Source organism: Colletotrichum tamarilloi (assembly GCF_030869305.1).
Source record: "Colletotrichum tamarilloi strain Tom-12 chromosome Unknown Scaffold_3.1, whole genome shotgun sequence".
NCBI lineage: Eukaryota > Fungi > Ascomycota > Sordariomycetes > Glomerellales > Glomerellaceae > Colletotrichum > Colletotrichum tamarilloi.
Genome location: NW_026849386.1, coordinates 30,953 through 55,629, shown reverse-complemented (window position 1 = coordinate 55,629; position 24,677 = coordinate 30,953). Strand labels below are relative to the sequence as shown.

Here is a 24,677-nt window from a genome sequence, read left to right as displayed (position 1 = left end):
TACGTAGGCATAGATTCCGTGTTGTTTAGACATTGTTCATAGTTTGAGTTTCACAACGAGCCTGGCCATACAGCAGATATGGTGAATACCAATGACTTGGAGAGCAAGTCTTGTACCCAACGCTCCTGAGTGGACTGTTTCCTGGGTGATGGCGAGATACAACAGTAGAATCCAACAGGACTTGCAGATCTGAATATGCACAATGAACAGAGCGTCTCCTCTACCCCCCGACACTCTATCTCTTCTAAGCCAAGATACCTGCTACGACGATGCCTATCAAATTAGCCAAAGACACGCTATGCGAAAAGGACGTTGCGACACTCTTTGGCTGATTCCCTGGACTTCTTCCAGCATCAGGCATAGACTGATGGAAGGCCTCGTACGTCCTCTCCATGTCATGCTGGAGTTGTCGGATAGAAGCTTTCCCGCGGTAAGCATCCCAGTTGTGGTCAAGAATGGCTACCACAGAGACGTTAGCAATCATCGACATCTCCTCGACGAAGAAAGTAGACTCACCCCAAGGCTCATCCTTGTCTTGCACACCTTCACGCGTGTAGTAACTTCCACCCATGACCCATACCATCCAGCTAATTTGCCGGTCAACCATAAAGTCAACCAGGCATCTCCGAAACTTATCCTTGAACGCGCCGCTTTCGTCGGTCTGATCATGTCCCCACTCCGTCATAACCAACGGCGCTCGATTACTCGTCCCGTTCGTCATAGTCCCGTTCGTCATGGTACCGTTCGTCGTCCCGTTATTCCCAATAGTCATAACATCCGACCCAAACGCCGTTAGGATATCCCGATAACTCGTGCATGAGTCATCAACAAGCCCTTGGTCATACTGATGCTGCTCAAATACGAACTTGTTCTTGAACGAGAACTCAGCAATGGAGAAGTTGAACCCGGGCTCGCTAGCAAACTCCCCTTGCACGGGTGCCGAAATGTCAAAGTCAAAGATGCGCCCGCCAAAGAAGATGAGAACGTCTGGGTTGGCGGCGTGAATTGCGTTCGCGCCTTGCACCATGCGGGTCTTCCACGTCGTCCAGGTCGTGTTCTCCAGACTATGAGGGGGGGATGCGGAAAAGGGGTCGCGGAGTTCGTTGCGGAGACCCACGCTGATGAAGGTTGTCCAATTTGAAGCTTTCCCCTGCGTAAAGGTTAGCCAATGGACGATCAAGGAATCAGGTGCTTTAGGGAAGTAAGTTGCAACTTACATGCTCTGCCATATAGGATAATCCGCGAACCCAGTTAGATGTATTGAAGTTCGTGTCACCGAACCACCCGTTCCCATCATACGGTGTACAACACCAGCCGGCCTTAGAAACATGATTATCAAGATGCACGTAGATCTTCTGTCTGCCCAGCTCCGCCGCAACAGCATCCCACACATCAAGCCTCTTCGAACTCTCGCTAAAAGATGGGTTGTTCTTGAGAATCTGCTTCAAGATAGCCGTACCATTCTCCGGGCCCAGCGCATTCTGGAGCGTCGTCTTGAGATCTACATCGCCGCCCCGGTCGACAATGTCATCCACCATTTCGGTGGCGAACGTTAGCCGAACAGAATTGAAGCCGGTTTCGGCGATGCGCTTGACGATGTGGGCGATGGACTGGTATTGCAGTCCTTCGGGCAGCATGGTCCGCTCGTGTCCTGCCCAGTTCACGCCAACGAGGGCGACCGTTGCGTTGCGGGCATCGACGATGTCACGGTCACGGACGGAGAGCGGGAGAGGTTGGAGCTCGCGGCGAGTGAGCTCGGCGAAGGTAGAGAGCGGGATTGCTAGGGCTGCTAGCAGCGCCGATAGACTTAAGAGTCGACGCATTGAGTGTAAGTTATTTGTGTTGTTATTCAGTTGTATTCTTCATGAGGTTATTTGGTGTTTCTTTGAATAGAGCGTTGAATTTGTCTTCTTCTCGAAAGCCGCTTTTGGTATAGGGAGTCTTGAAAGTGACAAAGGAACTTCTGAGACAAGAATGAAGTAATCCGGGGCACGAGCACGACTGCTGAAAGAACATGACGGCACAAAGAGAAAAATAAGGTAGGAAGATCCTTGGCTCGGGCCCTCTTCCCCTCCTATCCAGGAACGCCCAGGAACTCATACCACATCGGCGGAGAACTTGTGCTTGGCCACCTTTGCTTGCACATGCAGCCGAGAAGTCGTCTGAAGTTTGATGGTTCCATGGCACCGAGGACGTATCAGCGTGCCGACGGGCCGTGCTTGGACGGATGTTCTTATGTTTAATAGGCCAAGGCATGCAGGAAACGAAACATACGATTGGCTTGCGAACAAGTTTGAAAACACAGGTCCACATTTGCGACGGAAAGTTGATGTGTACAGATTGTTTATTTGTTCATGTTCTGAAGGAATACTTACAGAAAGGGTTGGTTAAACTAGATACATGAAAGGGGGTGTCATCAGGCTTTTGTTCTCATATGAACAACCGTCCGAAAGTTATACCCGAACGCCATTTACTTCATGTTCTGGAGCAAGTAGCGGACACCAGCGTAGGTCTCCTCGCTGGTAGGCACAATCTGGGCAGCAGGCAAGACGAAGCCGTAGTTACCCGTGTCACGAAGCTCCTGAGTGAAGGTGTAATCGGCCTTGACAACATCGTTGACGTAGTCGACACTGCTGCCGGTCGCCTTGTAGATGGTGGTGCAGATGGGACCGTACTGGTACGAAGTACCGTGGACAGCCTTGATGGCGGCGACGGCACCCTTGGCAAGGGACTGGAGCTCAGTGTTCTTGGCGGAGACGGCGGTGCAGGAGTAGCCGTAGGGGGTCATGAAGAGCTGGGAGTAGGCGTGGAAGTCGATGAAGAGCTTGAGGCCCTGGGCGGACTTGGTCTTTGCGAGCCAGGCGGAGAGAGCGGCGGTCTCGGGGGCGTCGCCCTCGGAGAGGCCCTTGAAGTCCTCGGCGCAGGGGTCGGTGGAGGCACCGCCGGTGACGGACCATTGGAAGGGCCAGTTGCGGTTGATGTCGTGGCCGATGCAGGTGCTGCCGGAGGTGCTCTGACGGTTCTTGCGCCAGAGACGGTTGGTGGTTTGGGTGTAGATGAAGCCTTGATGAAAACAGTTAGCGAGAGGGTTCACTGACGTGATATATTGAGCGGGAATGAAGACTTACCGTCAGGGTTGACAACGGGGAAGATGTAGAAGTCGTACTTGTCGACGAAGCTCTTGATCTCCGTGTCGGAGGAGTACTTGCTCAGGAGGTTCCAGGCAATGTACTCGTTGGCCATGGTGCTGATCCACTCTCTGGCGTGGACGGTGCTGTGGAAGACCACGGCGGGCTTGGTACCCTTTGAGGTGCCGTAGATGTGGATGCCAGTGATGGCGTTGCCCTGGAGGGAGGAGCCCGAGGTGACGATCTCGGCGTTGCTGGGGTACGAGGAGACCAGGTCCTTGAGGAACTGAAGGTGGTCGGCGTACGCGTGGTACGAGTTGAACCAGGTCGCGTTGGCGGAGCCGACTGAGAGAAAAGTTAGTTGACGAACTTTGGCATATTGCGAGATTGCATCCGCGTGGGATGACCGTGTGGCATAGGTGGAGAGGCATCCAGCCCCGGAGAGGTGTCAAGACTTACCAGCGTAGACAGAGAAGCCAGACTCATCTGCGATTGAGGCGCCGAGATCCTCGTGCATGGTGGTGAGGTTCATGCCGGCAACCTCAGCCTTGAACGATTCGACCTCGGTGGCTGGAACGACGATGTCGGCGAAGGCACCGGCTCTCGGGGCGCCCTTCCAGGTCGTCAGCTGGAGCTTGTCGACGACGCCATTGACCCTGTCGACCTCGTCTCCGACAGAGAGGCGGAAGACCTTGGTGCCGTCGTAGCTCACGCGCTTGGAGCTCGCGCCAGCGACTGAGGCGGCGGTCGCGGCGGCGACGAGGGTGGAGAGGGCGGCGAGGGACTTCATCTTTGCGGTGGTATGTTACTTTCAACGACGAGGAAGAGAACTCTTGAGGGAGAGAGAGGAGCTTGGCCGGGAGTGAGTGTATGGCGACCGCGCGTGATGATTTCAGCGAGGGTGCACGAGAGAAGGCATCGCCAAGATTGAGGATCGCACGGGTGTGCTCTCCTTTATGTACGGTGTTACGAGGTACGAGGAGAGTTGTGTCCAACAACTACTACCAGGGATTGAGGATAAGAGGGGAAAGCAGAAAAACATAGTTTCCAGGCCTGAGATGGACACTTTTCGACGGCAGGGCCAACGGGAAACAGGAACAGGATGAATGACGAGGATCGGACCGTCGGGGATCGCCTGGGCAGCTCTTACAACCTTCCCGTTTGGGCCATTGCGGCCCGCCTCGAGAGAAAAGTATCTTGGTATCTCAAGTTTGCCCTGTCTGCCCTGTCTGTGCCCTTTTCTCATTTGACTTTGTTCGATTTCTTGACGCCGATAATGTTGCCTACTTTCTCTAGCTGATTGATTGTTGGTTGAGAGACCTGCCTGATCAACGCAAGAACGAGATGCGGCAACAAGCTGCAGACAAAAGTCCCCGCCTCTGCGGTGTAAGAGGGGGAGGGAACATGCAGGTGGTATCTTCAAAGTTGGAGGTGGTGCTACCCCAAGCTCGCTTCTCCGCGCTCAGGGGGGAAGGTAAACGGGAGTGAAGATCCACGGCTACCGACACGACTGGCTGGTGATTCTGCGTTTATGGCGCACAGATCACAGGCTTGGAAGACGGGCGGAGGAAAGCGGAGGGGAATGCGAGGGGACTGGGACCTGGAGAAGGAAGGTTGGAAGCCTGGAGAGAAGCATTCGACTGTGGCTGGGCGTGTCTATCTTGGCCAGGGGTATCTTGCATCATCAGACGAGCACGCAACCCTTGGATTGGGAGGCGGCTGCTTACACGGGCAGGTTCTACACGCTTCATAGAGGCATTAGTTGACGGGAAGAGCGGCATGGCGAATCCGAATAGCAGACCACAAACTTTGAAGAAGCGCGCTTGATGGACCTTTTGCATCGTCGGGTCGGCCTTGAAGACTTGATTAAGCAAGTGGAATAAAGGCCTAGATAAATTGGGCTGGTAGGACTGGTGGTGGACCCCGATGCGACCCAAGCAAACAACACCGCAGTGCCTGGCTGTCAGTGGCCCCCGCGAGCTTCCTCAGAGACTTGGAGTCTTGGACAGATCCAGGAGGTCAAGTGCCGGACTGCGGGCAACCGACCTGCCGGAACCGGGGTAGCGCGGCGGTAAGGATTCAAGGGTACTTTGGCGATCGGTTGGGGGTTGGGCAAAGCACGCAAAGCTGGACTTTGAGGCCTGCTGGGTTGCATGAGCCCGTTTCCTGCAACAAGAGCTTGATTGAGATAGGCTACGGGCTAGTTGCGCCGTGTGTCTTGGAGGAAGAATCGTCCGAGTTCTAGACCGGAAGGGGAGGTATGTAAGAATGTCTTCAGCTGCATCTCTTGGTTCGGGGGAACGGCACAGCACGGCATTCTTCTCATCCTTATCAGCACATCATTTGGGTGCCGGTTTAAGTTTAAAACGCTTATTTGGTGGATGGGGCGCTAATGCGATCCCCCGCCTGCTTATCCCAGCGTCAATACGAGTTCATCTGGAGCACTCCAGCATCATTCCCATCAGTGACGGAGGTGTCCGCATAGTTGAATAGAGTGAAGTACGGACACTATGGTATTGAATTGACAAGAAACGACGTACTTGATGTCCTGAATCTGAGGTATACGAAAAGCTTGGGAATTCCCAGGGAAACCACGGCCGCATTGTCGACGATAGCTGCCCTGGCGCTAGTCCAGGCTGCAGACAGCTTTGGGCAGAGACTGGCGATCATTCATAAACAAAGGCACTCTTCTCATCAGTGACTTCCATAGCAATCGCGACTGAACAGCCAGAATGGCTTCGGTGGCCGTCTCCTCATAAACAAAGAATCCTCAGTGCGTCACAGAGTTTTCTAAAAAGTGTTATTTCGACGACGCTCTCTCAATGGTGTTGTTGAGCCCATTGTCATCTTACCTTGCGTACCTAAGCTATGTACAGTAACGAAGATGCACACTACGGTACATGTACCTAATCATTGTCAACTACCTGCGTAAACAAATATTCATGTTCCATCAATTCTAATGCAACTACGGAGTACACAACAAGGCAAAGCAAGCACACGATGCGGCCGCTGATGAGGGCAGTACCAAAAATAAAAACCCAAGGATAGAGCTGCGAGTCAAAAACATTGGACGATCTGGGAATCGAACCCAGGACCTACCGCATGCTAAGCGGTCATTATACCACTAAACCAATCGCCCATTGTTGAGAGGTTCAAGGGCTAGCCGGCTGATGAAGGGAAAACTGGTTGGAGATCAGCCGGGCAATACGCCCTCTCCTCTCTTCCTTCTTTTTGTCCCTCTCTCCCTTTGCTTCTCTGCCCTTCAAGTCCAGAGCCAACTCTTTTTCGCTCTCGGCCTCTTTCCTCAGTCATCGTTCTGTTCGACAGCCACCTGATCTGGACTTGGTTCGACCAAGTACCGCAACGAAATGTTCGTCCAAAGTCCTGCGCGCGAGTCCTTCCGTCCTATGGCCATGTCAATCCCAAAGTCGATGTTGGGCAGTGGCCGACCAACTACTGTAGCCCACTACGCCCACGAAGCCATTCGCATCTACACTCCCACCTAAATCATCGAGAAAGTGCCTCCAGACTATGCCCTCATGCTTGCTTCAACCTCTGTATCGTGACGTCAAACTCCTCCGGGTCCCGCCCGATAATCTCCCTCAACGTCTCCGACACAACAGAAGTCTCCCCCGCCCGAATCGCCTCCCACGCCGTCGCCCACGTCCTCGCCTTCTCCACCGACCCGAACTTCGCTAAAACCTGCGGCAACTTCACGTACTCATCCACGCTCACCTCCCGGATCCTCACGTCCCTCCCGGCAGCCCGCCTAAGCACCCTCACCGTCTCCTCAAGAGACCAGACCCGCGAACCGGTAAGCAGGACTTTTTTATTGACGTGAGGGAATTGCTCCGGGTCCCAGGAATACTGCGCGATAAGTTTCGCCGTCGCCTCCCCCAACTCGCTGCGCTTCGCCCACGCCACGCCCGGACCGGCGCCGTCATGCGGAATGAGGATCTCGTTCGAGGAGGAGGGAGAGTTGATGTCGAAGAAAGAGGTGTAGATTGGGTACGACTCCGAGTAGAGACCCTCGCGGATGGATGTGTAGGTGAAGCTAGGGTCCGAGGCCGCGACGGAGGCTAGGTGGCGCTCCGTCGAGAGGTGGGCCTGCATTACCTCCGCTACAGATTCATCTTGTAAGTCGCCGCCGAAGGCTAGGGAACTGTAAAAGAGGTGTTTCACGCCTGCGCGACGAGCTGCGTTGACGACTGGTAGTTGCACCTGTGAATCTTGTCAGGCCACCCGACTTGGGGATGAGACCAGCCCAACTTGAGCTCTTTGCTTCTCACCTTTTTGCGGTACTCGTGCACATGACTTGGATAGGAAATGAGGAAGAGCACCTCGATACCGGCAAACGCAGCCTCGAGATCAGAGGGGCTCGACTCGTATGACGCCTTGCGTGCGCGGAGGCCGTTCTTGATGTGTTCTTGAGGTACTCGTTCCGGGTGACGGTTGATGAGGATGATGTGGTCGCTGGGAAGAAGTTTCAAGAGGTAATCGTAGGTGCTGCCGCCTAGGCCTCCTGAGCCGGGGAAGATGCCGATGCACTTCATTATGTGAGGCTCTTCGATAATAAGTGAGACGCTGTATTGGACGAAAGGGAGCTTTACGATGGAGTTGAATCTAGGTATTGATCTCTTCAATCCAATCTGTCGGTAATCTGCTTCAAATGGATCAAGAGTGCGTTAGTAGAGAGTTTAAGGTGCAGATAAGCTAAGGTGAGATCGTGACGTGACGCGCATGATCACATCACCTCACACCTCGCACCTCGCACATTGATCACGACGCCCGGAGACTTTGCTTGACAGGGGAGTGCCGAGCTTGACATGCTCATTACGTCACGCACACTTCTATTTTCAACAATCGTATCAAGCATCTTCCCTTCGCCTCTATTTCTGTGGCGCCTGGGTGACATCCCACGCTCAAAATCAGGCTCGCATCCCACTTTCTTTCCGTCATTACCCTGTTTTTTCTATTCGACTTCCGATTCCGGAGCGGAGAGCAACGTTCTTTCTTATTTGTCGCCCGTGGTCCGCCCCGTATCCCGGTCCCCGCTACACGGCCGACGTGTCGGCTCAACAGCGCTTGCTGTGGGGGTGGTAGCGGAGATGTGTGCCACACCTCGCGGATGGGTCGTGAGTCTGGCGCAAGATGAAGGCTAAGTTGTGAGGCTTTCTAGCTTGGCCACTAGGAATAAACCGAACGCCCATCAAGAGATCTTGACTACGTGCAACAAAGTTCAGGGCTGACTGGTATGCACACATTCTAGTAAATATGATGGCATCTCATCCTCTAGACTGTTGAATGACCTCGATGCATCGCCAGTATCGCCACTCAGAGCATCAACAAACGGCTTTTTGATCCTCATCAACCACACTATCATCGTCCGATTTCCTCACGATGCACCATGATCGAAAATTTCGAAACAGAATGAGCCTTGGATTAAATTGAAGGCGTACTGACTGACGTTCTCTGTTACCGATGGAATCGCGGTGGACTAGCGAGTAAGTGTTAAGGCGGGATGGTCTTCACAGTCCACAGTCATACTGTCCAGCCGAATGGCTTCACACATACAAATTCACGAAAGGAGGACGGCAGAGTTTAACCCGGTCGGTCTATAAAGTAGACTGATTAGCACGAAGACGACCTCCATTCCATTCAAGCTTGCGCGAAGTAGAGATACGTCAGCTTAAAACTTTGGTTTCCTTAGAGTCACGAAAGCCACCGCAACTCTTGAACGAACTGAGTCCGCTTAAATAGAAGAAAGCCTATCTACATCAAGCTCTGCTTATTTCCAGTTGGTGGTAGCGCCCCTCTTGGACCCATCAGCAAGCACCAAAAAGTCGCTCGGCACAATCTTTCCGTTCTTGCCGCGCGCGCCAGAAACGAGGCTGATATCGACGCTCTTGAAGCTCGCGTTCGTCAGCGCAGCCGCGCCCAAAACATCCCACGAGTTGCCGATGGACGTCTGGCGCTCCCGCAGCGTCGCCTGGCCAAAGTAGGTGGCGTTGGCGAGGGCCTCGGGGTTGTTGAGGGCGGCGACGTTGCGCTTGAGGACGCCCGTGGCGTTGACGCTGCGGAAGCCCGTCTTGCCGTTCATCCACGAGGTGTTGTCCTCGATGGCGAAGGCGCCCGTCTGGGAGTTGTCGGTGAAGCCGTTGGCCTTGTTGCCGAAGGCGATGCAGTTGATGACGTCGCGGGCGGCGGGGAGGATGTCGCCTGCGCTGCCGCCGCCTAGCTTGAAGCCGTTGCCGTTGCCGGTGAAGTCGGGGATGTCCTAGGGTGGTTTATTAGAACGGTGTAGTGAGGATTGGCTTCGAGTTTGATGTTGACTTACCCAGCGGTTGAAGCCGTTGCCCCACGCGATGCTGTCCTTGATGGTCAACTTGGAGTGGAACTCCCTGCGATACTGTCAGCTTATGCATCAAAAAGCACCAGCAACTACCAAAAGACGCACCAGAAGTCGACACCATCGTCAGAGTTGTCCCAGAATCTGCTGCCAACGACAATGTTGCCCTCGCCCTTGCCCTCCTTGATAGCAAGACCATCGGCGTTCTCGCCGTTGTTTCTCGGGTCACGGTTACCATACGAATCCAGGTACGAGATTACGTTGTTAGACAGGGCACCCTGCATGTGGAAACCGCTTTCGTAGTTCTCGCGAGTAACAATCTGGTTAAAACGCAAGTTGCTCGAATCCTTCACGTACACACCGTACGCGCCGTGCGTAAAGGTAAGACGCGCAAAGTTCCAGTACTGAACGCGCTCAACGTGGAGCACACCACGGTTCCGGCCCGGCACGGAAGCGCCGACGGGCGCGGGGGTATCCGGCAGACCCTCGCCGTCGATGATGACCTCCTCGTCCTTGGCGGCGTGCAGGGTAATGGGAGCGGCGGCGGTGCCGTTGACGGTGATGTTGATGTTCTTCAGGAGGTCATAGGTGCCACCGCGGAGGATGATGACGTCGCCCGGCTGGGAGATGTTGACGGCGGCCTGGATGTCGGAGAAGGGCTTGGCTTGGGAGCCATCTGGGGTCGCTACGCCCTTGGGGGAAACGAAGATGTTGGCCGCCTGGGCCAGGGAGAGGCAGGAGAGTATTGTTGGGATGACCAACATTGTGAAAAAGAATGTGTTTCTGTATGTACTTTGAAAAAGAGTGTAAAAGTTGGGTTTGCGAATCACACAAAAGAATGTGGGTGAGAGAGAAAGGTATAATCAACTACTTCTAGCATATTGCGGGCAGAGAGAGAGCACGGCGCTGGTGATGATTTATAGAATGCAGTGTGGACATGGCTTCATTGTCGCAATCGGCTCCGGTTCAGGCAGATAATGATACCACGGAGATGGATCCATCTTGGCACTTTGGGTCAGCAGGAACAACACATTAAGAAAGTCTTGGTACTCTCTAAGAAACTTTTTTGCAACTTTTGCTGAGTCTGCTCACATAGCGTGGATTCAGGAGTCGTTGACTCGCAGAATAGGGACGGCACCTGGAAATTTCCTGCCCACGAAGTGGCCTAGCTCGTTTTGGTGGTGCTGGAGCTCAATTAACTATAATGATGGGTCACCCCTACCTAAGGTATAAAATTGGTGCGAGATGGCGCTATTACGCCAAGATGGGCCACGCACCAGCAGAACATTTGCATTCTTTTGGCGTGGTCGAGGAATAGGCAGTGTTCCCGGACTCCCGGTGGGAGTTCGTCAGCCCCAATAGACTCCGCCTCCGCTATCGTGAAATTATTTTGAGTTCATGACGGAGTCAAAGGCTGATTCAAGAGTCTAGATCTGGGCCCATACATAGTCTACTATGACTGAGAACGCGATTGCGTCCGGCAGTGGTGTGGGGAGTTGTCTGTGAATCACCTGACGTTGTTCAGGCTTGCTGGTGTAGTGTCACTCCTGCATCAACCAGCCTGCGAATAGCACACGACTACCCAAGTCTTTAGCCACGGCACTCGAGGTGCACTAAGACATGAGGCTCAGCCAACGCATTTATCGGATTGCGGAGGATGTTTCTAGAATAGTGATCTCTCCGACTCCAAAAGCGACGAAAACGACGGACAGTTGCTGTAATATATTCTAAACAGCCCTAAATTTAAGCTTTCTATCGCTGGGTAACGCCAATTGGCATCCATGCTTGGCCCATGACTCGGATGAACCTCACCCGCCCACCGACCCGGGAGATTGGATGCTTGGTACGGAGTAGTCAGCGGCATTGTCGGTGGTTCTCGCAGCAGTTGATGAGTTACCATGGCTTCGGGTCCGACTCTCCCGCCTCATAGTCCAGCTTCGGTCCGAGCTTCCTTAGTTCTTTGCAACTGGCATCTCACACATGCTACCTACGACTGATTTTCAGAGCTTGCAAACTACTCCATAAGACAAAGTGGGCACAGTGAGTCTGAAAACGGGAGAATGCTTCGCTGGGTTTATTGTATCGAGCCTAGGTACCTTTCTCTTGGAAACTTTCCTGATAATCCAGACAAGTCAATTGTAAGTCATAGTTCCCATGTGGTTTCTAACATACCACGGACTACCAGCTGACCCCTCTCCCCATGCAAAGCTCTCGGTTTTGAAGGTTGTCCAATGAGAAGCTCGGATTCGGGACAGTGAGTAATTGGTAACTATCTCTTGAGACTGATCTGTCCTGAGTAGAGCCAGATGACGCCTGCAAAAATGATTTTCAGTATAATCAAGAGAAGCAAATCTGATTACAAAGGTCTAAATCTATTTTGCATTTCATTTGCAAAAGTCATTGTGAACATAGATGCATATCGGCGGTTCTTTATGGCAATGTTGTCTCCATCCCCCCCCCAAATCCACGAGCGAGCACAGCCCACAGCATAGCCCGTACTCTCTAGCACTGCTATCGATATAGGTGTAAGGACTTATCGATACTTTGTAGTCCATAAAAATGGACTCTTCCAAACACATGTCCATCTGAAAGACCACACACGGGTGTGATGAATGTGATGACCTTAGTCGTGGTGTCGCCACCACCAACAGCCACAATATCCAACAAAAACTTTGCTAAGATAGTATCCTTTAGAATTACCAAAGAAGGGCAATTTAAGTTCAATAGCACTGGTTTCTATTAGGCCGTGGAGACCCGGATGTGTGGATTCGGCATGGCGTATACATTTGCTGCAGAGTAGTGAAGTGCTGCAGATATCATACTTTAGATGAGACTACCCATGAATGTGGACACTGATTCAGGACAGATTGAAATTACATCTGTAGTATTCTATAGCCATTTAAAGTTCGTCTGTAACCCTCCCAGCGTTTGTTTCTACCTTGCCTGTGGGAGGGCTGTACTGTCTTGTCTCTTTATTTAGCCTTGCAGTCAGGGGCCACCATTGAAAGGATTTAATACCTTGCTTAGCATCAGCTTTGTGAAGGAAATATCAAGGAAGGTCCTGTTGTTGAAGCTATCACCGGGCAGTCTTTCCCTCTTCTGCCTGAGATCAGATGTACCCTTGTATCTACGTACACACGCCTTGGGATTGCCAAACTGCATTTGAAGGCAGGAGCCTAAACCATTGCACCCAGAACTTTCCGTAGCTACAAGTTCTTAACAAAGTGAAAAAACCAAGGTCTTCCTGAAGATGGGAAAACTCCACCTGGTCCTCCACAATTCCACCAACACTTCCAACTACACGCCCCCATCTTCAACTCCTCTATTAATCATCAAGCTATCAGTGACGATCATTGCTAAACCTATCAGCCAGTGCACCGCAACCTCGACTGATGCCCCCAGCCCAGCACTAGGTACAGAGACAAACCAAGACGAGCCAATATGGGCAATGACGCTACAATCAACGAGATTGAGGAGGTTTGGTATTTCCTGGCGAGCGTCGGCGGAGCGATGCTCGTCATTCTTCTCGTCCAAGACATCTCCAAGTGGTGCAGAGATAACCTATTCGAGCGACGCATCGGTATGTATGCTCTGTATCCTGTCAAACGTTCATTCCGTCATTGAGTCATTGCTGATCAGCTGAGATAACAGAGAAAACCCGTGTGAAACCCCTTGTCGCCTATCAAGTCTTTCTGAAAATGGAAGAGAATCTCCGCGAAGAAATTCTACGCGAGCGTCGCGAGTACGAAAAGGCTAAGACGAACGCTTGGAACCTTTTTGTGCACAAGGTGAACGGATTGATCGAGAGGAAAAGGCGATTGAGAAGGGTAAAGAGGAGGTGAAGCAGATGAGGACCGACCTAGAGAAGGACAAAGACGAGGTGGAGAATATGAAGGCGGATGTTGAGAAGGGTTGGGAGGAGCTCCGGAAGATACGTGCTAAGATTATCGAGAAGGCAGATGAGGATGCCGGCTCTAGCAACAGGGTTGAAGACATGGACCGCAAGAATCGTGAGCTGGAGCAATAGATGATGCTTCACAGGTACTTGTGATAATTCTGTCACCTTCAGGGCGGAAAGGGGGCACTGAACACAGGAAAGCGTCAAGAAACAGCGACCATAGAATCAATCAGCACAGAAGCAATACCATGACATAGACATGCCTGCTATTCCTTACCACGATCAAGAGAACCGAGTACTTGTTCCACAAGTCCTTGAGACATCCAGACCGTTTTTGCTCAATATTAAATACTCAGCTGAACCATTTATTTATTTCCAATGGGCATTGGAAAACATGATTAAACTTAATGGGCCATGTAACAGCTCCTGGATATCTTCTAGACACGCCGAACTATCCAAACATTTGCTCCCAAGGCGAAAGTCGGCGTGTCTTCACTAAATCTTCAAAGAAATTGCTGATACTTTCCTGAATATCCTCGACATCAATCCTGGGGTCGTCCAGAATATCCCAATCAATGGACCACCAGAGGGTTGCTCTTGAAGACAATTCCTCCATCATAAACAAATGTATCCTTTACCGAGACCTCTCCTGAAACCTCTTTCTCTTTATCATTGCCAATCGTTGCTTGTCTGCCTGTTGTCCCATACACACAAACTTTGAAAGAGCTCTAGTTTCCCGCATGGAAATATAACGGAAGAGCGTGAGGTCTTGTGCTGTCTTCCGGAGGCTTCCACAGCCAGAACAATCACATCACTCGGTGGCACCCGCCTTTTGGAAAACATGGAATCACATGTTCCCGCTGGCATCAAACCCTACCTATCCCACGATCTTTCAGGAAGGAACCTAAAAAGAAGGGCTACTCAAGCTGTCAACATCGCCTTCCTGTTAGATTTGTTGTTCTCCAAACATACACTACACTCTTGCATCAGAAAACCATCATCATATCAAACCCTACGGAAGCCCGAATTAACGAAGCAACTTCATCACCAACAAGACTCGTCACTCATAATGGAGTATCACGTCTTCAAGCAAGTCATCCAGACGGTCTTGATCGCCATCTTGATCCCCTTTGGCGCCATGATCATCCTCGAGATCATTCCAACCGTGATCGGCAACAAGACTGCTCGTCAGGCTGGTACGTCATCCTTGCTGACTTCACAATGTTCTACCCAAACAACGTCACTAAATCAATTCAAATTCAGCAAAGAAGATTCAGGAGCTGAAGGAGAGAAACGCCGACTTGATGACTGAGGTCGAGGATGCCAAGGAGTCCAAGCAGAAAATCGTCAAGCTCATGGAAGAGCGCGAGGCCGACAAGCAAGAGATCGCTGAACTCACGAAGAAGCTTGAAGCCGCCGAGGAGAAGTCACAGCTACTGACTGACGCGCTTTATGTGGAGGCCGAGGACGCTGAGAAGTCTCAGCTGGAGATCGTCGACTTGACGGACGAGCTGGACGCCGCGCGCAACTTCGCTGCCACTACCCTCAACACAGCCTTTCAAACCAACCAGGAGGCGCGCGAGAAGACTGTCGATATGCTTAAAGACTTGTCCGAGAGAATTGCCATGTTCCAGAAGATCGCTGAGATCAGCAACAACTCGATGAAGCAGCACCTGGAACAGGTCCGCAAGTTCTGCAACTTCGGCAACGTCGGCTTACAGAATTGGACCGGGGAAATCAAGGTTATTCAGGAATGCATCAGGCTTGATTATGGCCGAATCAAGCTTCTCGACGAGGCGACTGCCATGGGGCACAACTTGCAAGCCACCATGGATGAGATTGACGAGGCCGCGAAGAAGCAGAGTCCCTATTTCAATGCCCCTTCTCCTTCTTGTTCTGCTTAGATGTTTGGATTGCGTTGGCAGATACATCATACGAGAGGTGGACTTCCTGGTTACTGATACTTGAAGGACCGGCCGTATCCTGGGACATGCCGATGCAGAGCAGCATATGGTGGAGGAAGACTGACGCGATGCCAGCATATGGGAGCACCTGCGTAGGCTCGCAGCCGCAAAAATTCACTTGCTCGATTGAGATGAGCCTTTATCATCGGCTTTGGAAGGAAGGCTGAGAGATTGTTTGGCACGCCCCCTGAGATCGGCTCTCACATGGACGTTGACGGCTGCTTAAGGCGTCAAAACGGGTACCTTAGCTCTTCCAAGAATTGACACATACATTCGAGATATTCGAAGAACCATTCTTCGTACACATGAATTGTCTCCTTGACAGTACGAGGGTCTCCTTCGTCGAAACCAACCCCACACGCCAAAGGGTGATGTCTTTCTCAAGCTTGCTTCCTACTTCAGGCAGAGCCACGTAAACAGGACGTTGGCCTCTGTTACCTCGTGCGTCAAGTGATCGACCCACATCCGCTTGAATTTGTGTTGTGCGAGAAGCGCAGTTGTAGAAATCTCGGCATTTCCGCTTGAGCGCCCACCTCGAAGGGTGGATTTAACTTGACGTCCTATACATCTGAAGCGTGACCCAGGCGCGTCAGGCATCGGATGGGCGGGGTCAGCCCTCAGTCCTTGACAGTTGAGAAGTCAAGGTCCAACGACGCCAACTGACACAAGAACGAGGACGTGTGTGCAAAAAGTTGCGCGCCAGAAATGCTGGCGACTGTGTCAAGTTGATGCGCAATAGGTTAGATTTCACCACCGTTCATGTCTTTCTCGATACGAACACTGAAACCTACTTGACCCTTAACGGGTCTCTCAGAGAGCAGCATAGCTCATCCTACCCGCCTAAGGTGAGGTGGTTTCCATGGAAAACCTGGCTCCCGCTGGCCATGAGACCTCAGATTGGCCATATTTTGAGAAGGTGGTTCAGCGACGATATCACGTGTGTGGCTTCGCATTGAGGCGCAGGTTCAAATGTCAAGTCACATAACAAACTTTCAGTTGGGCTCTCCGTTTCAATTAGCCGTGTCCTTTTGAAGTTCTGGTTGCATTGGTTCGATTGCCTCACAAGCAAAAGAGTCGCATGCTTTAAAGTCAACTTTCTTTGTCAGCCTTGGACATCAAGATGCTTTGATTTTGATAAAATATTGTTGCGCCAAAGAGCTTTCTTTTGCTGGCCAGCCATGAAGTACGAGTCAGTCATCCCACTGGCAAGACCCATGAGCATGAAGTAATTGAGGTAAGCAGCGATCGTTGGCGCTAATGTCCTCTTCTTGGCGCTAGCACCATTTCGTGATCGAAGCCCGACAGCATCCCCCCCTGAAGTCTCAATTCAGAATTTCAGCTGACAAGCCACTTTGCCTGGAATAGCAGGTCGAACCAAAATGAAAGGCTCATCGCTTCGAGTACGAGCTGATCAACGAGTTTCGAATCAAATGAGATGAGTAGGAGCCTGCCTCCGCCCAATTGGCGTGAGATCAAATACCTTGAGCTTCAAATGAGCCCAACGCCCCGTCATGGCCGTTCAAGCTGAATTCCAGCGCTGTCACAGTGTCGATTCGAATGCGACAGCTGGTTCTGGTGAAGACCACATCACCCATCAACCACCAACCGTTAAGCCGTTCGAAGAGGTGTAGGGAAAGTAACGATCAAAGCAAGTATGAAACCCAAAGACTCAGAACGCCGTCACGGATGTACGGCAGATAAATGTGAGGTCAGTGGCCGGCTGATATATCTGACATGCCATTCCATCATTGATCTAAGAAGAGACGAAAGGAAAAAAGGGGTTCGAAGCCTTTCGGGATGCGGGGGAGTTGATTCGTGGCCTGGACCCTGTGGGCTTTGGACGTGGGCCCATGCTATATCCAAGACGCGTGTTCGTCCCGGTAGCTTGGGGTCCAGGGGCGTCCCTGGACCTGTCCCCTCCAAGCCCTGCACGCTGGAAAGCCCAGCCCTAGAGGGATTCGCAATGGGACGACGAGTCGAGTTCCAACGGCTGAGACCTGCTGGCGTGGCCCTGTGTGCCCTGCCCACCCGCCGTTGGTCCTAACGACAAAAGGGATGGGCTATGCTTGTTGGTTTGGCCGCCGCTGGCATCATCTTGCGTCTTCACCTGTGACTGGCGGACGGGACGCAGATATCACTGATCTCGGAACACGCGAGCCGGGGTGGAAGCTGCGCAAGTGTCGCCAGTCAGATAGATTAAGCTGAGTCTGGTTTGACGCGGGAGTAAGGAACATCGGCATAATAAGCTTTGGGCTAGCACCGGTCCCAACACCCCAAAAATGGAAGCACAGCTTGAAGGTCTTGGCTGTTTAAAAGGTCGCCGGCCCAGGCAGTCGAGACGCGGGGAGAAGACTCAGTTTCCGAGTTCCATTGCGAGCTTTTTTGCTGCAAAAAAAAAATCGACAAATTGATACGACTTTGAGAGAGAAGAAGAAGGGAATGTGAAAGGGCCTTAAGGATGGTTCGTCTCCTAGTATCACCGCGATACGGCGGTCAGTCGACGCCAATCATCGCCGGCGCGGCCTTCGTCACCCTCTGCGTCGTCTACCTTCTCCGATTCCACGGCGCGATAACACCTTTCACATCAGCCAACTTCAGCTTCCGCACCTCAAAAACGTCCGGTCTCAACCTCGACGCCATCAACGCGACGGCACAATATTTCGTCGACTACCCCCTCAGCCCGCCATACAAGAAAGTGTTTGGAGAGCTGGGTGAGCGCACAAAGGTGCTGCGCTCGTGGATCGAGGCGCTCGAGGAGAAGGAGGGCGGCCGAACCGACGGCCTGCGGGTTGTGGGGGCCGAGAGACAGTTTCTCGACGCCCAGGTCGAGCGAGTCGCCGCATCCCTGTTCCCTTATTTGCAATCTCCGCCGAGGGACATCCACAGCCAGACGCCTCTGGCCGATCTCAGGCGAAGGTTTATGGGGGCCGCTGCCGCTGATCGTGCGCCCCCGCGGGCCCCGGCACAGCAATTGGGCGCCGCCGGGTCCGGCAAAGAGAAGCCGGAGTACGTGCCGAGAAATGCCGGTATCGTCATTCCGACGGGACACGGCACGCTGCGATTTGCGTGTCATTTGGTTGCGTCCTTGACGCGCGTTTTGCAGACTACGCTGCCCATTCAGATTGTTTACGCCGGCGAAGAGGATTTATCTGAGGAGGACCGCGACACGCTTGTGCAAGCTGCTGAGGGCGATGGCGGACGCATTGAATTTTTGGACATTTTGACTGTCTTCAACGACACGACATTGAAGTTGGCCGAGGGAGGATGGGCGATTAAGCCGTTTGCCGCACTCGGCAGCCGGTTCGAGGAAGTTATTCTCCTGGATGCGGATGTCGTCTTCCTGCAGAAACCCGAGCAGCTCTTCCAACAGCGCAATTACCAAGAAAAGGGTGCGCTTCTCTTCCATGACCGACTGCTCTGGAAAGATCAGTTCCCCGAGAGACACGAATGGTTCCACGATATGATCAAACACCCAAGCGAGGAGCTGCAAAAGTCGCTCGTGTGGACGGAAAAGTACGCCGAGGAAGGCGACTCTGGCATCGTGGTGCTCAACAAGGGCCGTCTGAACGTGCTCATGGGCTTACTACACACGGCGTGGCAGAACACGCACGCCGTGCGCAACTCGTGGACGTACAGGATCACGTACGGCGACAAGGAGACGTACTGGATCGGCCTCGAGGCTACGGGCTCGACGTACAGCTTCTCGCGACACTATGGCGGTATGGTCGGCTGGCGGAAGCCGTTTAGCGGAGTGCAGACCGAGATGACGCAGGTGTGCAGCTTCGTGATTGCGCACGTGGACGAGGTGGATAACTTGTTGTGGTATAACGGCGGGCTCTTGAAGAACAAGATGGACGACCCGAACGAGTTTGCGGTGCCGACACACTGGATGATTGACCAGCAATGGGTTAAGGGGGCAAGGAAGAAGGATATGAGCTGCATGGTTGGTATGAACGCGAGAGAGCTCAGCGGATCGGAGACCAGCGTATTGAAGAGGAGCATTGAAGCAGCGAAGGATGTTGATGATAGACTTGAATTGGTATAGAAAAATCAAAGATTCCCCATTTTTATTGTTCAATAGCACATTTAAGATTATTCTTCATGCGTGAATGCGATCATCCAAACATACTTTCTCAGAAGTCCGGTCTCATCAATCATTATAGTCATGACCACTGCTCCTCTCACATCCCTTATTCCTGGTAAATCTCGCTACTACTCGCTGACAAAGGACATCGAGCGTCGCGCCACATATCGCGCGCCATCACAACGAACACTTATCGGCATAGCGCAGCCCATGGCCAAACCTGAATACAGGATCCACCGTATCATACGGCACATCCTCCATCGCTTCTTCCACGGCTTGCTGTGATCGTGGGAGATCAAAAGGCAACTTGCCCTCGGGGTTGCTCAATCCGAAGATCACATCCAAGAAAGCTTCGCTACCGCTCCCGTAGCTGCCCAACACCGCAGAAGCGGCGTCGAACACCTCGGGTATCGCAGCAGGACGGTCTAGGATCACGTCGACGACGGTGGGCACGGCCGCATAGATCGCGGCCTGGCGCGCCTTCTCCTCGTCCGAGTACTCGAGCGAGCCGGCATGGTAAGCTGCTTCGAAGCCGCCTGGACGAGGCTCGTAGGGTGCATCGAGGCGGAGCAGGGCGTAGTCCGCCTCTTCCGGTGTCTCAACGACCGAGAGGTTGCGTGCCTCGAGGAACGTGGCGTTGAAACCCTCGATGTAAAACTTGGTTTCTGCGCTGATGTGTTTTAGAGGGAGGAGCTCATCCTTGTTCGTGAGAAGAGTATAGGCTCTGCGCTGGGCATCATTGCCCAGCCGGAGGAAGTAGTCGTTGCCAACAACTCTCGTTGCGGCCTCGGGATCGACGAAGGGGTTGTCGAAGAGCCCGAGGAGAAACTTTTCGCGAAGGAGACGTCTGACGGAGACGTCAAGGCGGTCTTCGGACACGATGCCTTCGTCTACCAGCTGGATTATGAGCTCGGTACGCTGCTCACCACCAAACTGGTCACACCCAGCATCGAGGATCCGAGCTGCGCGCTGAAGCTCGGTCGTGTTTTCGAGGCCCCATGCGCGTGCCGGCATGTCTTGGCCGCGGATCACCGTATCAGTGATTAGACCCCAGTCAGTGACGACGATACCTTCGAAGCCGAGTTGGTTTCTGAGTAGGTCCGTGACGATTTGCTTGTTGAAGGAGAAGCCGACTGGCTCGTAATCGGTTAAGTTATCAGACAGGCCTATCGGACGGGAGTAGTACGGCATCATCTGCCTCGCGCCGGCTGCAATTGCCGCCCTGAAGGGGGTGAGATGGTACTCGAAGTTGTTTCCGGGGTATGTCTGATTCTTGCCGTATGTGAAGTGAGAGTCTTCACCGTTTTCCATCGGACCACCGCCAGGGAAGTGCTTTGTCACAGTCGTCACGCTGTGAGGACCGATCTCCCTTCCTTGGAAGCCTTTGATGTACTCGACAATGAGCTCGCTTGTCAAGGTCGCGTTTTCGCCCCAGGTATTGCCCAGGCGTGCCCATCGTGGCTCGGTAGCAAGGTCGACTTGCGGATGCAGGGCAGCTCGGATGCCGACAGCAATGTACTCCTCTCGAGCGACCTCGGCAAACTTTCGAACGAGCTCGGGATCCCTCAGAGCGGCAAGACCGAGTGTCTCTGGCCATTGTGAGAAGACACCAGCCTGGAAACCAGTGCCAATATTCTCTGTGAAGTGGTGCCGAGGGTCGGTAGAAAGGGTCACGGGGATACCCAGACGCGTATCCAGAGCACGCTGCTGAACGAGGTTGACAAATTCTGCAACCTGCTTCGCGTCCGTGATGTCGCCGACAAGGTTGAAGTGCGTCATGAACTTCTCGCCAATCATGTTATCGGTGCTGTTGCGGCGGGCCGTGACGTTGCCAGGGTCGAGAGTGCCATTGGGACCTTGGTAGAGTTGAGTTTGAAAGAGCTGGCCGGCTTTCTCTTCAACTGTCATCCGTTGGATAAGGTCTTGGACGCGTGCGTCGACGCAGTAGGATGAGTTCTTGTAGATTGGTAGAGACTCCGTGTTATCTTGGCGGGCTAGCCTTTGCTCTTTTGGGAAGGAGGGGGTTGATTCGCAGGTAGCTGGTAGGACGAGGCTGGCGAAGGCCAGTGTTGCGACTTCGAGCTTCATAATGGTTGTGATCTCAGAGGAGAAGCACGTAGTATGGAATTGGTTCTGAGACTAACGATCCTGAGATTTCTCACATTATCTGGCTGAAAGAGCCAGAGGGGTATTTATAGTGGCACATGGCCAATCTCTAATAGCAGACGGCCATCGTCGAGGTCGGATCGACTTGGCAGTAGATGCTACCTCAGACAACGAACCGTGTAGGTATGGGGGCAATGCGATATCTGTTCTTAGCACGCTATCTAACGGCCTTGTATCGGTCAATAAAACTAATATAGGGCTCTGTTATATAGCGGATAAGGGGTTCCAGCTATATAAGGTGCAGCGCTTATACCCATTCAAATTAATTAAATAAATAAGTTAAATAAATAGTTAAATATAGGAATTTTAGCAAGTTAAATAATTAAATATTATAAGGCCCTATATTTAATATATTTAATTAAATATAAAGTTATTTAAAAAAAAAATCTAGGGCTGGGCTAATTAAAAATTAATATTCTTAACTATATTTTATAAAAGTTTATAATCAAGAATATAAATACTTAAAACGGGATTCGAACTTACGACTCCTTATTTATAATTATAAGTTTAGTATTATACTACTTAACTAAATAAATTATTAATAATTATTATAAGAAAAAAAGCCTAAGTATTATAAAACTTTAAATTTAATATCTTATTATATTTAAAAATCTAAAAAACCTCTAATACTCCCTTTTTTTAATATTAATAAAACTAACGAAGTTACGTACTACTATTTCTAACCCTTTATAACTATTATAATTATTATTAAAATTAATTAAATTATATATTAATTAATTAGCTATATTATAATTAATTAATTAGTAATAAATTAGATAATTTTTAGTACGTAACTATTATTTTAAATTACTTCGTAACTATAGACCTTAATTAATACTAGCCTCGTATTATTAACTAATTTTAATAATTATAATAACCTCCTTACCTTTTTAAAAATAATTTAAAAAAGGAGGATTTTTATTAATAATAATTTAATATTATAAAAAAGTATAAAGCTAAGAAAGTTATAAATCCGTTTAAAAAAGGTCTTTATTTAAGAAATTTATAATAAAAATATTTAAAGTAAAGTTTTTTAATTTTATTATTATTATAATAAAATAAGTATTATTACCTATTTTAAAATAATAATTATGAGCTTAGTAACGGCTTATTTAAAATTAAAATATTAAATAATAAATCTAAGCTTTAGTAAGTCGTTATATTTATTAAAATCCTCTAAGTATAACTTTATATTAAAGAGATAGAAACTTACTTTTAGTATTATTATAAAAAGCTAAGTAATAAGAATTAAAGAATTAATAATTAGGTATATTATTAATAATAATAGCCTATTTATAACTTTTTATAATCCTTATTTCTAAGCCCTCTTTTATTAATTAAATTATAATATTATTAATAAACTCTTATTATTATATAAAAATATAAAAAAAAAGCAAAGTAAGATCTTTATTAAAAAGAAAGATATAATTAGGGTAAAGATCTAGAGGTTAATAATAAAAGTCTATTTATTATTTAATTTATAAACTTTATTAATATAAAATACTATTATTACTATTTTTACTTACTTTTTAAACTATACTAAGTAATAGATATAATACTTTATTATTTTATAATAATAATATAGTACTTATAATAGGGCTAATATTACTTAAATTATAAAATTAGTAATAAATAATTAAGAATTAAGTAACTAAGTTAAAGTAATTATTTATAATAATACTTTAAATAACGATACTTACCTAAGTTATTTATATTCTATATTATTTTATATTTATATTTAAAAAGATATTTTTAATTAGAGGATAAAATACTACGGTTATATTCTTAACCTCGTTAATAGGGCCTTTTTATTTAGTAATAATAAAAAAGTATTCGAATAAAAATTAAATATATTAATTAATATTAAATAACTTTAAAAAGATCTTAACTTCTAGTATATAAGGGGCCCTATTAATAAGTTTTAGAACGTTATTAAATTTATTTACTTATTATTTTAATAATATAAAACTTTCCTTAAAGTTAATAATAAGATTAATAAAAACGATATATTTACTCTCTTTAAAAAGTCATTATAAAAGCTTATACTAATACTTAATAATAATATAAAATAAAATTCGATATATTTTATAATATAGCACTTTTTATAAAAAAAATAGATTTATACTTTCTTAGTAACTAGTTAAGCTTAAAAAAATCTAAAGTAATAAATCTTTATTAAGGACGTTTTTAATAATAACGACTAATAATTACTAACTAAGCTAAAAATAGTATTTAAACTACTTTATTTTTAAATAATAAAATATTAGAGCTAGAATAAAAGAGATAGTTATAGCTATTTATAAAAAGTAATAATAAGTCTTAAGTATTTTATTAACTATCTCGAGGAGTAAAAAAAGTTATATAATAAACCTTTTTAAAAAAAAAATCTTATAGCTTCTTAAATCGTAGTATTATAATCGTAATTAATATAAATAGTACTACTTTATTACTAATTAGCTCGTTATTAATTTATATCCTAACCTTTTTCTTAATCTCTAACCTTAAGTAATATCCTTTATTATATTTAATCTAAGTATATACTTAAAGAGTAAGTAGAGCTACTTCTTAATAATAATTTTAACTCGTAAGGATATTTTTAATTATTAGTTATTAATACTTAGTAAGTCCTTAATAAGTATTATACTAAGTTAAGTAACTCTCCGCTTTATATTATAATAATTATCCTAAGTAAAAATTAAAATAGCTAAGAAAGAAGTAGAATATACTTAAATAAAATTACTAACTATTTAATATAAAAAAAGAACTTTATAATTATTAATAAAAATAGTATATAAATAAAATAGTAAGTCCTCCTCTTTTATTATTATAATTATAAGCTATTTTTAATACCCTTATAATTCTAAAAAATATTATAAAAATTCGTAATATTAGTAATAATTAATATTTTAAATAATAGACATAGTAATTAACTACGTACCTAAGCTTAATTAATATTACTTATAAATTATTCCTTAGCTAGTCCTTAACCTAATTTAATAATAAATTAATTATTAATTAACTTATTTAATATTAAATAAGCTTATATTTAATATTTTTATAATCCTTATAATAGTAATAAATTATAAAA

General features: G+C 48.5%; 8 protein-coding genes across 8 annotated transcripts; 3 read left to right on the top strand and 5 right to left on the bottom strand.

The window, feature by feature from the left end:
- Window positions 1-244: 244 nt before the first annotated feature.
- On the bottom strand, window positions 245-1,823 carry CTAM01_01199 (endo-beta-1; the record flags this gene model as incomplete). Its single annotated transcript, XM_060517241.1, has 2 exons — window positions 245-1,150; window positions 1,218-1,823. The coding sequence occupies 2 exons, from the start codon at window positions 1,821-1,823 to the stop codon at window positions 245-247; spliced, it is 1,512 nt and encodes a 503-aa protein (XP_060387702.1).
- Window positions 1,824-2,470: 647 nt separating this feature from the next.
- On the bottom strand, window positions 2,471-3,918 carry CTAM01_01198 (zinc carboxypeptidase; the record flags this gene model as incomplete). The annotated part of the gene is made up of 3 exons (XM_060517240.1): window positions 2,471-3,063; window positions 3,129-3,473; window positions 3,588-3,918. 3 exons carry the CDS (start codon window positions 3,916-3,918, stop codon window positions 2,471-2,473), a joined length of 1,269 nt encoding a protein of 422 aa, XP_060387701.1.
- A 2,747-nt stretch (window positions 3,919-6,665) lies between these two features.
- Window positions 6,666-7,681, bottom strand: CTAM01_01197 (uncharacterized protein; the record flags this gene model as incomplete). The annotated part of the gene is made up of 2 exons (XM_060517239.1): window positions 6,666-7,349; window positions 7,418-7,681. The coding sequence occupies 2 exons, from the start codon at window positions 7,679-7,681 to the stop codon at window positions 6,666-6,668; spliced, it is 948 nt and encodes a 315-aa protein (XP_060387700.1).
- Window positions 7,682-8,916: 1,235 nt separating this feature from the next.
- Window positions 8,917-10,241, bottom strand: CTAM01_01196 (pectate lyase L; the record flags this gene model as incomplete). The annotated part of the gene is made up of 3 exons (XM_060517238.1): window positions 8,917-9,405; window positions 9,466-9,529; window positions 9,586-10,241. The coding sequence occupies 3 exons, from the start codon at window positions 10,239-10,241 to the stop codon at window positions 8,917-8,919; spliced, it is 1,209 nt and encodes a 402-aa protein (XP_060387699.1).
- Window positions 10,242-12,918: 2,677 nt separating this feature from the next.
- CTAM01_01195 (uncharacterized protein) lies at window positions 12,919-13,504 on the top strand (the record flags this gene model as incomplete). The annotated part of the gene is made up of 3 exons (XM_060517237.1): window positions 12,919-13,057; window positions 13,129-13,265; window positions 13,292-13,504. The coding sequence occupies 3 exons, from the start codon at window positions 12,919-12,921 to the stop codon at window positions 13,502-13,504; spliced, it is 489 nt and encodes a 162-aa protein (XP_060387698.1).
- A 940-nt stretch (window positions 13,505-14,444) lies between these two features.
- CTAM01_01194 (uncharacterized protein) lies at window positions 14,445-15,279 on the top strand (the record flags this gene model as incomplete). Its single annotated transcript, XM_060517236.1, has 2 exons — window positions 14,445-14,571; window positions 14,639-15,279. The coding sequence occupies 2 exons, from the start codon at window positions 14,445-14,447 to the stop codon at window positions 15,277-15,279; spliced, it is 768 nt and encodes a 255-aa protein (XP_060387697.1).
- A 2,518-nt stretch (window positions 15,280-17,797) lies between these two features.
- CTAM01_01193 (uncharacterized protein) lies at window positions 17,798-19,384 on the top strand (the record flags this gene model as incomplete). The annotated part of the gene is made up of 1 exon (XM_060517235.1): window positions 17,798-19,384. One exon carries the CDS (start codon window positions 17,798-17,800, stop codon window positions 19,382-19,384), a length of 1,587 nt encoding a protein of 528 aa, XP_060387696.1.
- Window positions 19,385-19,600: 216 nt separating this feature from the next.
- On the bottom strand, window positions 19,601-21,511 carry CTAM01_01192 (glycosyl hydrolase family 3 N terminal domain-containing protein; the record flags this gene model as incomplete). Its single annotated transcript, XM_060517234.1, has 1 exon — window positions 19,601-21,511. One exon carries the CDS (start codon window positions 21,509-21,511, stop codon window positions 19,601-19,603), a length of 1,911 nt encoding a protein of 636 aa, XP_060387695.1.
- Window positions 21,512-24,677: the final 3,166 nt, after the last annotated feature.